Consider the following 13,196-nt stretch of genomic DNA (forward strand, 5'->3'; position numbering starts at 1 on the left):
ATGAAATGAATGAATGCAGGCACTGAGTGTCCATTGCTGCCAACATCACTGAGAGCGACAACTGGGAATTATGTGTCCTCAGATGAATGAACACACCACCATCTTTACTCTTGCCTTGAGGATGAAGCCTTTAAGAACCAGCAGCCCATGTGCAGCATACACAGAGATCAGGGGAAATGTATGGAGGTGCCCCACGACCGTACAGTCAGCAGAACCCCAAAGTGTGAAGACATTACAGGTCAAACAGCCTGGCACCTTCAGAAAAATAAAAGAAGGGAATGGACTGGGAGAGAATTGGGTCACTTGATTAAAGACTCTACTGACACATCAAATTAGATGTAAAATATGAGGATACTTCAAAAAGTCCACAGCAAGTGGAATGAAAGATTTATTTTTGTTGCAAACAATTCTGAAACCCACGCTTTAAAAAATAAATAAATACACATTTTCCATGAACTTTTTCAAAACCTCTCATTTGCCTGGATTTCAAAAAGATTTGCAATGAAAGCAATGCATCTTCTAATTGCATTTCAGGAACTTTTCAAAATACTCTCATACAGTTGGGCTCTAAAACCAGCATGTGGATTGAGATTTGAATTATAAATTCATCTTGAAAAGTCCCTTTGGGCATCTGGAAGTCACTCCATCTTGGTTCTCAGAAGTCCCAAAGGTGAGAAGTAATGTTGGACCACTGTGCACTTGGGCTCTGGCCTCTCCTTTCTCAAGTAGGGAGGCCAAGGAATAATTTAACAAGGAAAGGGTGAAGGGTCACTTGAAGGGACATCTCTTGCTCTCACAAATAGCATGGAAAGCACAGTCAATGGCAGACAGTATGTGCACGTCCCCCTGGAGAGCCACAGCTATAAGCTCACTAGTCCCTGCCTAGGACCTGTGTCTGCACTCTGCCTGTCCTCTGAGGGTTCTGTTCTCGGGAAACCCACACCCCCTTCAAGGACACCTATGCCAAGGCCTCAGGCAATCTACAGAAATGTACTCAAGTGTGCATGCGTCCAAAGGGTCTGGACTGTAACCAGGCAGAGGCACAATGTGTGATCTTTCCACTGAGCCCCTGTCCCCAAGTCACCCCTTGCTGTCAGAGATGCATCCTGCTCCATTACAAAACCAAATGTCTGAGCTCTTTCATCTGAGTGGAGACAGCATCTGCCCAGGGGAAAGCAATTCTCACTGGCAATCTTGGGAATCTCCTCCGACTTCTCTGGGCCTGACATCTTTCTGTTTCTAGAATGGGAAGGACCTCGGTGTCACTCTGAGGTGCAGCTGTGTCTGGGATTGACCGAAGCCTGGAGGTGACACTCAGGGCCACCAGACAAGTTACCATGGTCTGGAAGCAGGAGTGGAGCTGGGTGAGGAACGGTGGCTTCCCAGGCAGGGCCAGCACCCGCTTCTCTACCATGGTGCATTCCACGTCGTCATCTTGGATCACCACGTCCTTTTTGAGGATCTTCACAGCGTAGAGCTCGTCTGTGCCCTTCCGCTCCGACAGCATCACCTGGGAGAGGAAGAGAGAGAGAGAGAGAGAGAGAGAGAGAGAGAGAGAGAGAGTCAGGGCAGTTGGAAAGGCCCGGGGGAAAGCCAAGGGCAGCTGGTGTCCATTCCAATCCACCCCCAGCTCTGCACAGGTGCCCTCTGTGGACTGTCAATCAATAAATGACACTGTCTGTAACCTCACACTTGGAATGACGGAGTCCAATCAATAGAGTTCTGTTCGGGGACAAATCATCAGGTATTGATCCCTTTGGGATATGTATTGATCAATGCTCAGCCAACATGGATAGACTATAAGCCCCATGAGGGTAAGGGTCTGTGCCTGCTTTGTTCACTGTCATAACCCAAGAGCCTGCCATAGTGCCTGTCACATAGTAGATGTTCAATAAGTATTTGTTAAATGGAAGAATGAATGAATGCCTGATAAAACAGGATTGAGGACACTTGTTCCTTTGTTCCTTCAATCATTTAATGTTCATGAAGAGCCTGCTAAGCTCTGGGGAGACAGCAAAAAACAGACAGGTACCTTCTCTGACCCCAAATTCCAGAGAGGAAGAAAGATTCAGACAATTAATTACAAGGATGATTCATGCAATATTTTAATAGCATCTCTTGTTTCCTTGGGGCTTCCTTCCACGAGCTGTGGTCACAATCAGAGCCAGTTAACCGAAGTGACTCACGGACACATCATTATTTTCATTGGTTGTGACTGCCGGAGTGAACAACGGCCACAGGCACTCTCAAGAAGCTATGTAGGAAGTACATTATGGAGAGACCTAAGCTGGGCTGGGGGCTTCCGGGAGGGCTTCGTGGAGAAGAAAACCTTCCCGCGGAAGTATTTACCACATGCGCTGTGTCATTTGACAGACAGTAATATTAATCACCACTATACATCTCAGCACTTGTCAACGTACCAACCAATTATTGGTTTTCTCTTATTATTTCTCATTTCCTCCACTTGTGGAGTAGGAAGTAGGTTCTACATGAATCTATAATGTACTATTATGAACCTAGTGTGCAGGAAACTGAGACCCAAGAGGACAAATAATCTGTCACACCACAAATTGAATTCTGGACGCGACCAGGACATGAACTCAGGTTCATCTGACTGAAGTCCCTGCTTCTAGGGGTGGGTGTTTGGTGTAAGGACACTGCTTGGGATGCCCACATTCCCATATCCCAGTGTCTGGCTTGAGTCCTGGCTCTGCTTCTGATTCCAGCTTCCTGCCAATGCACACCATGGGAAGCAGCAGATGATGGCTCAAGTACTTGGGTTCCTGCCACCCAGGTGGGAGGCCTGGATTGAGTTCCTGGCTTCTCGCTTTGACCTGACCCTATTCTGGCTGTTACCAGTGTAAGGTGAGCGAACAAGGAGATGGCAGATCTCTTTCTTTCTCCCCACCCTGCTACAACTGTGTGTGTCTCTCTCTCACACTCACTTTCAAACACAAAACCAACGTCAGTGCCTCTGCACCCTGCCCTTGGGCACCAGAAGAAACCTAATAAAACGCTACACCCAGCACAGCGAGGGGATGCAGAGAGTAACACAGACAAGCTGAGAGTCAGGGGCAGCCCGGCACACTCCGTGCTGATCTTCGGCTAACACTGAAAGGCGTGGCTGAACTAACACGTAGAAGCTTCTGAACTCTCGCTGCCAGGCCCTGCCCTCACCCACTCACTCACAGTCCCCTGCTCCTGTTCCCAGTGTCTTCTCCCTCATCAGAGCCAGGGGCTGCCATGGGCGGTGCAGACCCAGAGATTGAGAGCATTTCAGGAAGAAGGCTCTGACACACAACTACCATGGCAACAGAACCCTTCTTAGCCTCTTGTCACCCAGCGCCACACTACAAGGGAAGAGCTGCCCCGAAGAGTGGGTCCAACCTGCTGGGCATTTACTCAGTCCTCAAAACAGACCACTGGCTTAGGGACAATGTAGGGCTCTTGTCTCTCCCCTGGTATCCAGGGCTGCTTTTTCCTTCCCCGGGCTCTTGCCAAGTAATCCACTGTCCTAAGACAGAAAGAGCTGGGGGTTTTCTGAACTCAGGCTCCAGAGAAAGCTGGGATGAGCAGGGGAAGTGCAGGGAGGAGGCAGGGTGAGCAGAGGCACCACAGAGCCAGCAGGTTGCTGTTCCCAGAACTCCAGGCTACTGCAGGAGGGGCCTGGGGCTGAGTTGTCCTCAAGTGTGGATGTCCTCCCTGACCCATTCCCCCAGTCTGTGCACCACCCAACAATCCTGACTGCCTGTAACTCCCCCTCTCCACCCTAGAGGAGGGTCTGGACTCCCTGAAAGTGAATGCAGTCATGACCAGACGTATTAGCCTTTGCATGGAAGAGAAACAGGACAGAATGGCTCAAAACTTCGCCCTGCAGCAGCCACAAGAGTGGACATCCTACATCCATCTCGGCTATGCCCATGTTGTGGGTAAACAAGCTGAGACTCAGAGAGGTTAATTTGCTTGAGCTGTGATTGCTGCCTAAATGCTTAACAAATACCCTTCTGTGGTTCACAGAAGCCAAACAATTCCATAACCAAATCTTTTCCTTGGAACATTCTATGTCTACTGCCTGAGACTTCCAGGCTCCTTCACTGCTTAGCCAGCCTGAGATGCAGCCTCCTTCTATAACTCAATCTTCCACTTAGACCAGCCACTTGCACCCCTGAGTGCCAGGACTGCCTTGTCTGGATGTCAGCTACTTTGGTGTAGGTTTTTCCAAACTTCACTCATTCCTGCCTCCTTTTTACACTTTTTTTTCCCCATCACACAAACTGTTGTTTGCTTAGCATTTCAAACGTCTAGTCACATTGTTATTTAACTAAATTTATTTGAAGACAAAACTTTATGTCATCACTAACCAAGGCTTGCCATTACTAGTGATAGCCACAAAAATACAGAAAAGCAAAGTGGAGCTGGTAAACTCTAGCTGGATACAGCTGTCTGCCTCAGGGGCTGAGCCAGGCCCTGGACTTTCTCCTTCCTAAAGGAAAAACTGACATTAGCAAATGTTAGAGAGCAAATTGTCATCCCCTGAGATCTATCATCCTCTCCAAGTCATTAGAAAGACCATATGAAAATATAAAGAGGGGCCAGCATCGTGGCTTAAGCTGCCACCTGTGACCCTGGCATCCCATATGGGTGCCAGTATGAGTCCCAGCTGCTCCACTTCCAATCCAGCTCCTTGCTAATGTGCCTGGGAAAATGGCAGAGGATGCTCCAAGTCCTTGCATCCACGAGAAAGATCAGAAAGAAGCTCCTGGCTCCTGGCTTCGGCTTGGCCTGGACCATCCCTGGCAGTTGTGGGCCATTTGGGAAGTGAACCAGTGGGTGGAAGAACTCTCTCTGTCTTGCTCTCTTTCTCTCTCTGTCTGCTCTCTGTAACTCTGGCTCTCAAATAAAAAAATATAAAGCCTTTAAAATAGAAAATATAAAGAAAGAATGATCTTATGATGTGGCTTAGTTTTATATCAGTCTACTTGCCACGCAAAACCATCTCAGGTACCAATGGAAAGCATTAGGAAATACAGGTTGTATTTGTACAATCTTCTGAAATCAGTGAACAGAGATGAGTGATGGTCTCAGGGCCTTGCCTGTCCTAAGCAATATAGGCTCAAGAGCAGAAGCCAGCACGAGAGAGCACCTCTGACATGGGAGCAGAGGGCAAAGAGTGACCAGGGTTTGGGAAATTGCCCTCAAAATAAGACTGAACCCATGAAACATGAGCAATAACTTGGGAAGAGACTGGAACTGAATCCTGGAATAGGACTTAGCACACTGTCCTGCAAAGAGTTGAGCAGTAAATATGACAAGCTTTATGGCTCAGCCTTGATATGAACCACAGGGTGAGTTATCCTTTAGTTGAGTCTCATGCCAGTGCTCAGAAAGATTCCGAGCCTGGAACATTTCTGATTAGAGAGGTGCTCAGACTGGCACTACACTCTACTGGTCTGCTGAGAAAGCAGCCACAAACAGTACAGAAATGAATGACGGCAACTGTGTTCCAATACAGCTTTATTGGCAAAAAAATGGGCTGTGGGCCGAGTTTCTGCAGTTTGCTAACCCCTATTCTATTGCACGTGCTTCAAGGAAGCTCAGGACAAGGAAGCGTAACTCCACCACCAGAAGCAGCTGTAGTTTAATTTGGAAATGTCCTCCAACTCTATTATTAGAAGAATCTTAGGATTGGGCAGGGGGCACACTTGGTCACAGCTGATTGGATCACAGGCAGCTATTTGACCTAAGCGAAGCCAATCAGATTCTCTCTCCTGAGGCCTTGCCTTCCAGCTCTCACTCCCACGTCTCGAGAGGCTTGGCCACTTCCTGTTAGAAACCTCAATGTCCCTTTAGTAGAGTTATTCATGTTAGTTTGAGTGGATTAAGGATGAGGAAAGTAGGATCCAGGGAAGTTAAATGCTTGCCCAAAGTCACTCCACTAGGAAATGACATCTCCTCACCCAGCTCCCTCATGCACACCCTTTCACCACACCCATCTCATCTCCCAGGTACACACCAAGTGCCCCCTGGTGAGCAGATTATTGCAGGCATGTTTCAAATGCAACTCCTGGGCCAGCGCCACGGCTCACTAGGCTAATCCTCCTCCTGTGGTGCTGGCACCCCAGGTTCTAGTCCCGGTGGGGGTGTTGGATTCTGTCCCGGTTGCTCCTCTTCCAGTCCAGCTCTCTGTTGTGGCCCGGGAGTGCAGTGGAGGATGGCCCAAGTGCTTGGGCCCTGCACCCTCATGGGAGACCAGGAGGAAGCACCTGGCTCCTGGCTTCAGATTGGTGCAGCACGCCAGCTGCAACACGCCTGCTGTAGTGGCCACTTGTGGGGTGAACCAACGGTAAAGGAAGACCTTTCTCTCTGTCTCTGTCTCTCACTCTCTAACTCCGCCTGTCCAAAAAAAAAAAAAAAATTCAACTCCTGATCCAAGTCCTGGTCCTCCTTTTCCTCCTGGGGGCTCATTCACAGCTACAGACAGAACAGTCACTTCCTTTATCTATTTCTTGTACGACCACCAAACCAGCTATTCATTTACTAGGTGAGATAAGCTTAGTTGGAGTGAGTGTTGGAGGCACAATTCTAGGTCCCCCATGGAGTCCACAAGCTCTGTGGGGAATTTTGTACTGGGTATGATGCTAGCCATTGACACCATGCCCAATAAACAGGACAGACACAACCCTGCTTCCATCATGTGGCTTGGGAAGATCCTACTCCCTCTACCTGTCCACGAAGAGGACTGGAGAGGAAACAGCAGAAAAATAGAGCATTGGTAATGGCAACAGCCACACTCAAAAATGTTCCTTTAAGTGGAAGTGATCTTTTATTAATTGTCCCAAGCAGTTTCTGCAGCTTGCAGAAACTTAATACCAACTTGGAAGACGTGGGCTGTTTGATCAGCTGTCCCTCCATCTCCAGACTGAGGCTTCCAAACAGAGGGAAGGGATGTGTTGGAGCGATGTTCTTATCTAATTCCAAGCCACATCTGTTACCCAAGAATCTTCTGGGTGTGAGATGTGATAAATAGCAGCTCTCCAGTGACAGCAAAGGAAAGAGAGGAAAGCAGCCCAGGGTTCCTGGAGAGAAACTTGGTTCTGATGAATTTTCCTGGTGAATCCCAAGGGTGGAGTGTGTCTAGAATCAAGGCTCCTGACCCATAGGACAGTGACCAGCAGTCAGAAGACCTGGGATGTGTCTGAATTTTACCACATGCAAGTTATGCAAGCTTGAGAAATCTACTTCAGGTTTTTGGGCTTCGGTTTCCTCACTTCTAAAGGAGGGCTGTATTGTGATACTTGGTTTGTGATGGTGCTGAGGGAACCTTGTGGGATTCAGTGTGCAGAGTGCCCACCTTAACCAAGCCCCCACTTGGCAAATGATGCACACTTACATCTGGTAAGGATCAGTCTCCCAGGGTGGCCATAAGCTAGAACCAAAAACTAAGCAGCTTCAAACCAACAGGAATGTATTGCCTCAGAATCTTGGAGGCCAGAAGTCCAAAGTCAAGATGTTGTCAGGGTGGGCTCCTTCTGCAGGCTCTGAGGGAATCTGTTGGGTGTTCTGTTCTCTCCTAGTGCTTGCCAGCAAGCCTTGGCATCCCTTCGCTTGTAGACACATCACTCCCATCTCTGCCTCTGTCTTCATGTGGCATTCTTCCCTGTATGTTCTGTGTCTGTGCGAAATGTCCCCTCCTTATAAGGACACCAACCATTGGATTAGGGCTCACCTTAATCCAGGAAGACACCATATAAACAGATCCCACCTGTAATAAAGATTCTATGTCTAAGTAAGGCCACGTTCACAGGCACCAGCAGTCAGGACTTGAACACACATTTCTAGCAGGACACAGATCTGCCCACTGCAGTGGTTATCACCAACATCACCTTCTCACAGAACAACCATGGGGACTGTGGGTACTCCTTCTACAAAGCACCCATGCCCAGTTTTCAATGGGCTAAGGAGTTTTGTGCTGGGAGACCTGCCTGGCCAACTGCTCATTAATGTGAAAAGGAAGAAAGAGTAAGGGCACAAAGTCCCTTCTCCCTCCTCCTTCAACATACATCTGCCAGAAGTCCAAAATCAACCTGAGTCGTCCTCAACTCACCTTTCATCCAATGCATCAGCATGTTTTGTCAGCAGGACATTTAGAACACACATCCAACCCAACCTCCTTGACAACTAAAGTCCCCTTGGTACTCAGCTTGGTCCCCATCCCCACGCCTACCACCAGCTGCCTCCTAACCGGGTCATGGCTTCCACCCTGCTGCTTCCAGGTCCCATGCATATCAACAATGCTCTCAAAACTCAACTTGGTGCATGTCACTCCACCTTCCGAAGACCCTCATTGGTCTCCCCATGAGAAGGCAAGCTCCATGAGGGCGGGTCTTTAGACGGATAAGTCCACTGTTGCACTCCCAACATCTAGCACATTCTAGACACTCAATACGTATTTCAGAATAAAGGAATGAAAAGATCTGAGTCAGGGGAGTAGCTTATGAAACTGTAGATCTAGGGGCCAGTGTTGTTGGCAGAGTGGGTTAAGTTGCCAGCATCGCATATCAGAATACCGGTTTGAGTCCCAGCTGCTTCATTTTGGATCTAGCTTCCTACTAATGCAGGGGAAGATGGCCCAAGTACTTGGACTCCTGCCACCCACAGGAGAGACGGGGATGGAGTTCCTGGCTCCTGCCTTCAGCCTGGCCCAATCCCAGCCATTGTGGCCATTTGGGGAGGGAACAGGTAGGTGGAAGATCTCTGTCTCTCCCGCTCTATCGCACTTAATTTAAAATAAATAAATAAATAATAAATCTTTAAAACAAAAGCTCTAGGTCTAAATCACTAAAAATCTTAGCATTGGGGGCTGGTGTTGTGGCACAGTGGGTAAAGCAGCCATCTACAATGCCAACATCCCATATGGTCTCCCATTCATGTCCTGGATGCTCCACTTCCAATCCAGCTCCCTACTAATGACCTGGGAAAGCATCAGAAAATGGACCAAGTGTTTGAGCCCCTGCAACCCATGTGGGAGACCCAGATGAAGGTCCTAGCTCCTGGCTCCAGCCTAGCCCTACTCTGACCATTGCAGCCATCTGGGGAATGAGCCAGCAGATGGAAGATCTCTCTCTCCTCTTCTCTCTCTCTCCCTCCCTCCCTCCCTCCCTCTCTCTCTCTCTCTCTCTCCCCCCTTCCCCTCTCTGTAACTCTGACTTTCAAATAAACAAATACATAAATCTTTTGTTAAAAAAGCTTACCCTTGTATATAGCTGTCTGCAACCCACACATCACAAAAGTTTGAGGTAGCATTCAAGATTATGTAACAAGAATATGTGAACCTTAAATTGTACCTCAACACAGGTGGTTGAAATGATTATACACTGCATAGTAAATATATATATATTTATATAAATATGTGTGAATGTATATATGTGTGTGCTTTGTATGTGTGCGTGTGTGTGTGTGTGTATTTTTTTTCCTTCCTCTCTCAATCCTGGTCTGCTTCCAGGAGGTGAAAGCAGCCAGGCACACATGAACCATAACAGGATTCATTTCCTGTAAGGAAAACCATTTTCCAGGGAAAGTCTTAGAGACTCTAGAAGAGAGTTCTGAGAGAAATGCCATGCGTGAATCAGCACATGCAGGGGGCAATGGATAGCATTTTTCATAGCATCCCTACACCCAGGTCAGAGGAGGAGGAGGTGGAAGAGGAGGAGGTAGAGAGAGCAGCAAGACCAAGTCAAGCAGTGCTGTCAAATCTGAGAGCTTGGTAACAGGGATGGGAAAAGATCCCAACTCAATGCTTTGAGATGGGGCAGCCGACAGAGCGAAGGGCACATCTGGGGCTCCTAGGTCCCCACACACTAACTGGGAGGGAGATATCAGTAAGGTATAGGGGGCAGAGGTCTGCGTGGGAGAGGGACAGAGAAGCCGACACACATATTGGAGGATGACAAGGTCCCTCCACTCCCCTTGCCCAGCACACTAGGGAGCAGACTTGTGGACAAGGCTGAGGGTGAGACCTCAGTGAGGAGCCACTCCTCCCTGTAGCTCAAAAGTCCCCTTGCTCTCTGGGCTGTCTCCTACTTGGGTTCCACTCAGGCCCCTGGAAGACCCACAGAGGTTACTTTAGGCCAGCTCAACTCTAAGTTGTAATGTGAATACCGCCTTCTCCCCTCCCCCTTCCTCCCTGCAGGTTTGGGTTTGCCTTGCCTGCTTGCACTGAGCTGCTGCCTCTCTGCACTGCACATTACAGTTCCCTGCAGAGTTTTTAGGAGCTGATGCTTGGGCCACTCTCCAGACCAATTAAGTCAGAGTCTTCTAAATATTGGGGCCCTTCCTGGCCTGCACGGGAGGGAGGACAGGGAGGAGAGCTGGCCAGGGGCTGTCGGGCTGCAGTTGTCATCAGGAGCTAGAGCACTGGCCAAAGGCTATGCACCTGCTCCTCCCAGGGTGCTCACCCACTTAGGAGCAAGCCGGATGTGGAGAGAAACGTGCACACAGTCAGGTTATAAAATGAAGGCTAGCTTCCAACATCATTATCACAACAGGATAGGTGTCCTGACAATCTCTGCCCTGTAGGACAGAGTTTGAAGATCTAGGAGCTTAGTTCAGATTCCGGAAACATGAGTTCAAATCCAGTCTCTACCATGTGCTTTGCTGTGTGTTCTTGGGCAAGTTAATCTCTCTGAGTCTCAGGTCCATCACCCACAAACAGGGCACAATGATAGTTTCTCCTCCACACAGGCTAAGCTCTGTGCTGGCATACAGCACAGGCTGTGATTATTAAAGTGAATGTGGAGCAGGCATTTCATGCAGCGGATAAGATGCCTCTTGGGGGTCAGTGTTGTGGCACGGTGGGTTAAGCCACCTCTTGAGATGTCCACATCTCATAGCAGAATGCACGTTTGACACCTGGCTGTTCCGTTTCTGATCCAGCTCCCTGCCAATGCACCTGGGAAAGCAAAAGAAGACGGCCCAAGTGCTTGGACCCCTGCCACCCCTATAAGAGGCCAGAATGGAGCTCCTGGCTCCTGGCTTCAGCCTGGCCCCCGTCCTGGTTGTGGCAGCCATTTGCGGAGAGAACCAGCAGAAGAAAGATCTCTCTCTGTCCCTCCTTTTCTTTCTGTCTGCCTTTTAAATAAATAAATACATTTTTCCAATAAATATGTGTACAATTCAATGTTTAAAAAAATAGAAGAAATCGCAAATTGAAGGCAGCCTCTGGAGAAGATGCAGGATGCTTTAGCCCCTTCTGTGGGCACATCCATCTGCCAAATGCCAGAGAGAGAATGGGAGAAACGGACCAATATTCCTGAGAAATCTGTGCCCCAGAGATGCTTTAGCAGAGCCCAGGATAAAAGACAAGGTCGTCCCGTCTGGGCCAAGGGGCAGGGGGTGCGCCCTGCCCCCCGCCAGGGGGTAATGATGAGGATCCTCCAGCAGGGATCCGAATGTCCCTGTGCAATCTGCAGACCCCCGCCAACTTCTGAGATTCCGAGAGGGGAAGGCATATTTTTCTAGGGCCTCGCACTCGGTTTTTCTAGCATGCAGATTTGCCAAAACCTCCAGCAGAATGGACCGGGGCTGATGAGCTGCTTAAGCCACATCACCCTTGATAACTGGGGACGTGGAAACCGGGAATGAGGGCGGAAACCCTTCCCACAGAAGCTCTTAGGGCAGGAGGGGTGCAGGGGTCAAACCTAGACAAGAGCCCCTGAGTTCCTAGGATGGTAATGAGGATTCAGCAACAGAAATCGCGTTGAGAATTTCGTAGCACCAGCACACCGGGTTCTAGTCCCAGTCGGGGCGCCGGATTCTGTCCCGGTTGCCCCTCTTCCAGGCCAGCTCTCTGCTAAGGCCCGAGAGTGCAGTGGAGGATGACCCAAGTGCTTGGGCCCTGTACCTGCATGGGAGACCAGGAGAAGTACCTGGCTCCTGCCTTCGGATCAGCACGGTGCACCGGCCACAGCGTGCTGGCCTCAGTGGCCATTGGAGGGTGAACCAACGGTAAAGGAAGACCTTTCTCCCTGTCTCTCTCACTGTGCACTCTGCCTGTCAAGGAAAAAAAAAAGGAACTTTCTACTCTCACCAGGCATGAATACAGCCTGTCAGGTTCTCAGCTAGCCTGCAGGCTCTCATCCGGGTTCTCCGAAGTGGACTCCTATCGCTCAGGCTCTGGATTAGCTCTCTAAGCCAGGTGGGCATTTGGGGCGGGGGGGGGGGGGGACAGTCAAGATGCTGGTTAGATTGTCCAGACCTATCACAGCAGAGCCTGTGTTCAAGTCCTGGCTCTGGCTCCTGACTCCAGCCTCCTGCCCATGTGCACCCCAGGAAGCAGTAGTGACAGTCCAAGTAATGAGGTCTCTGTCACCCCCGTGGGAGACCTGGATTAAGTTCTGGGCTCCTAGGCATTTGGGAAATGAACCAGAAACAGCTTTCTCTGTCTGTCTATCAAATACATAAATGACTAAGCAAACTTTCTAAGCCTATATGCCTATAATATACGATATGTTCAACTTGTGTGTATGACAGTGGCCACATCAGTGGAATATGACGTCACGTGGTTGGTTTGGAGGAATCCGATGCACTTGCCTCTAGTGTGAAAAAGACATGATTTCCGGCTGTTAGAGCTTGTTCTGGGGATGGCCAGTGGGCGCATGCTGCTAACTGGAGACTCACTTTGGGAAGCACTGTCAAGTGGAAGAGAGGAGGAAAAGATGACCCCGGGGAGTCAGTGGAGTGGATCCGGGTAGCACTGAATCACTTAGCGGTTAAATCAAGTCGGCCAGACTAAGAGAGCAATGATACGGAACATGCAGATCACCCGGACGCCACCACTTGGTTATTTCATGAGTTGTTATGTAAGGTTTTCTATACTTTAAAAGTCTCTTTATAGATGATGAAAGCTGGAAGTTGTGGGAGAGGTAAGCCGACTTTGCATTTCAGAAGTCAGGGTGGCAGGCTGCTTTACAATCGAACCCTTTGAAAACGATGCCATGCGTGCGATAGCTTAGATTGAACTGAGTTGAAGTTTTGCCCACTAGCAGAGAAAGCCACAGAAGAGTGGAACAAAGTGCAGAAGGGAGGTGCGTTTAAACTCCTCATTTCTGGCTCTCCAGGACTTGGCTATTGTTAAGCAAATGTCACTAGGGAAAAGATGACTCACAAGCACTGCTGGAAGAGGGAGGAGAGGGAACCAG

The 13,196-nt window shown here is 49.1% G+C and overlaps 1 protein-coding gene across 2 annotated transcripts in view; it reads right to left on the bottom strand.

The window, feature by feature from the left end:
* The window catches only part of PRKCB (protein kinase C beta), a 356,481-nt gene that overhangs the window by 70,282 nt on the left and 273,003 nt on the right, over positions 1–13,196 (bottom strand). For both annotated transcript variants that reach the window (NM_001101725.1, NM_001101723.1), the window contains 1 exon segment: positions 1,337–1,510. In NM_001101725.1, the coding sequence (NP_001095195.1) occupies positions 1,337–1,510 (174 nt within the window).

This window comes from Oryctolagus cuniculus, chromosome 19 (assembly GCF_051225735.1).
Source record: "Oryctolagus cuniculus isolate XC-2025 breed Fujian yellow rabbit chromosome 19, ASM5122573v1, whole genome shotgun sequence".
In the NCBI taxonomy this organism is placed as follows: domain Eukaryota; kingdom Metazoa; phylum Chordata; class Mammalia; order Lagomorpha; family Leporidae; genus Oryctolagus; species Oryctolagus cuniculus.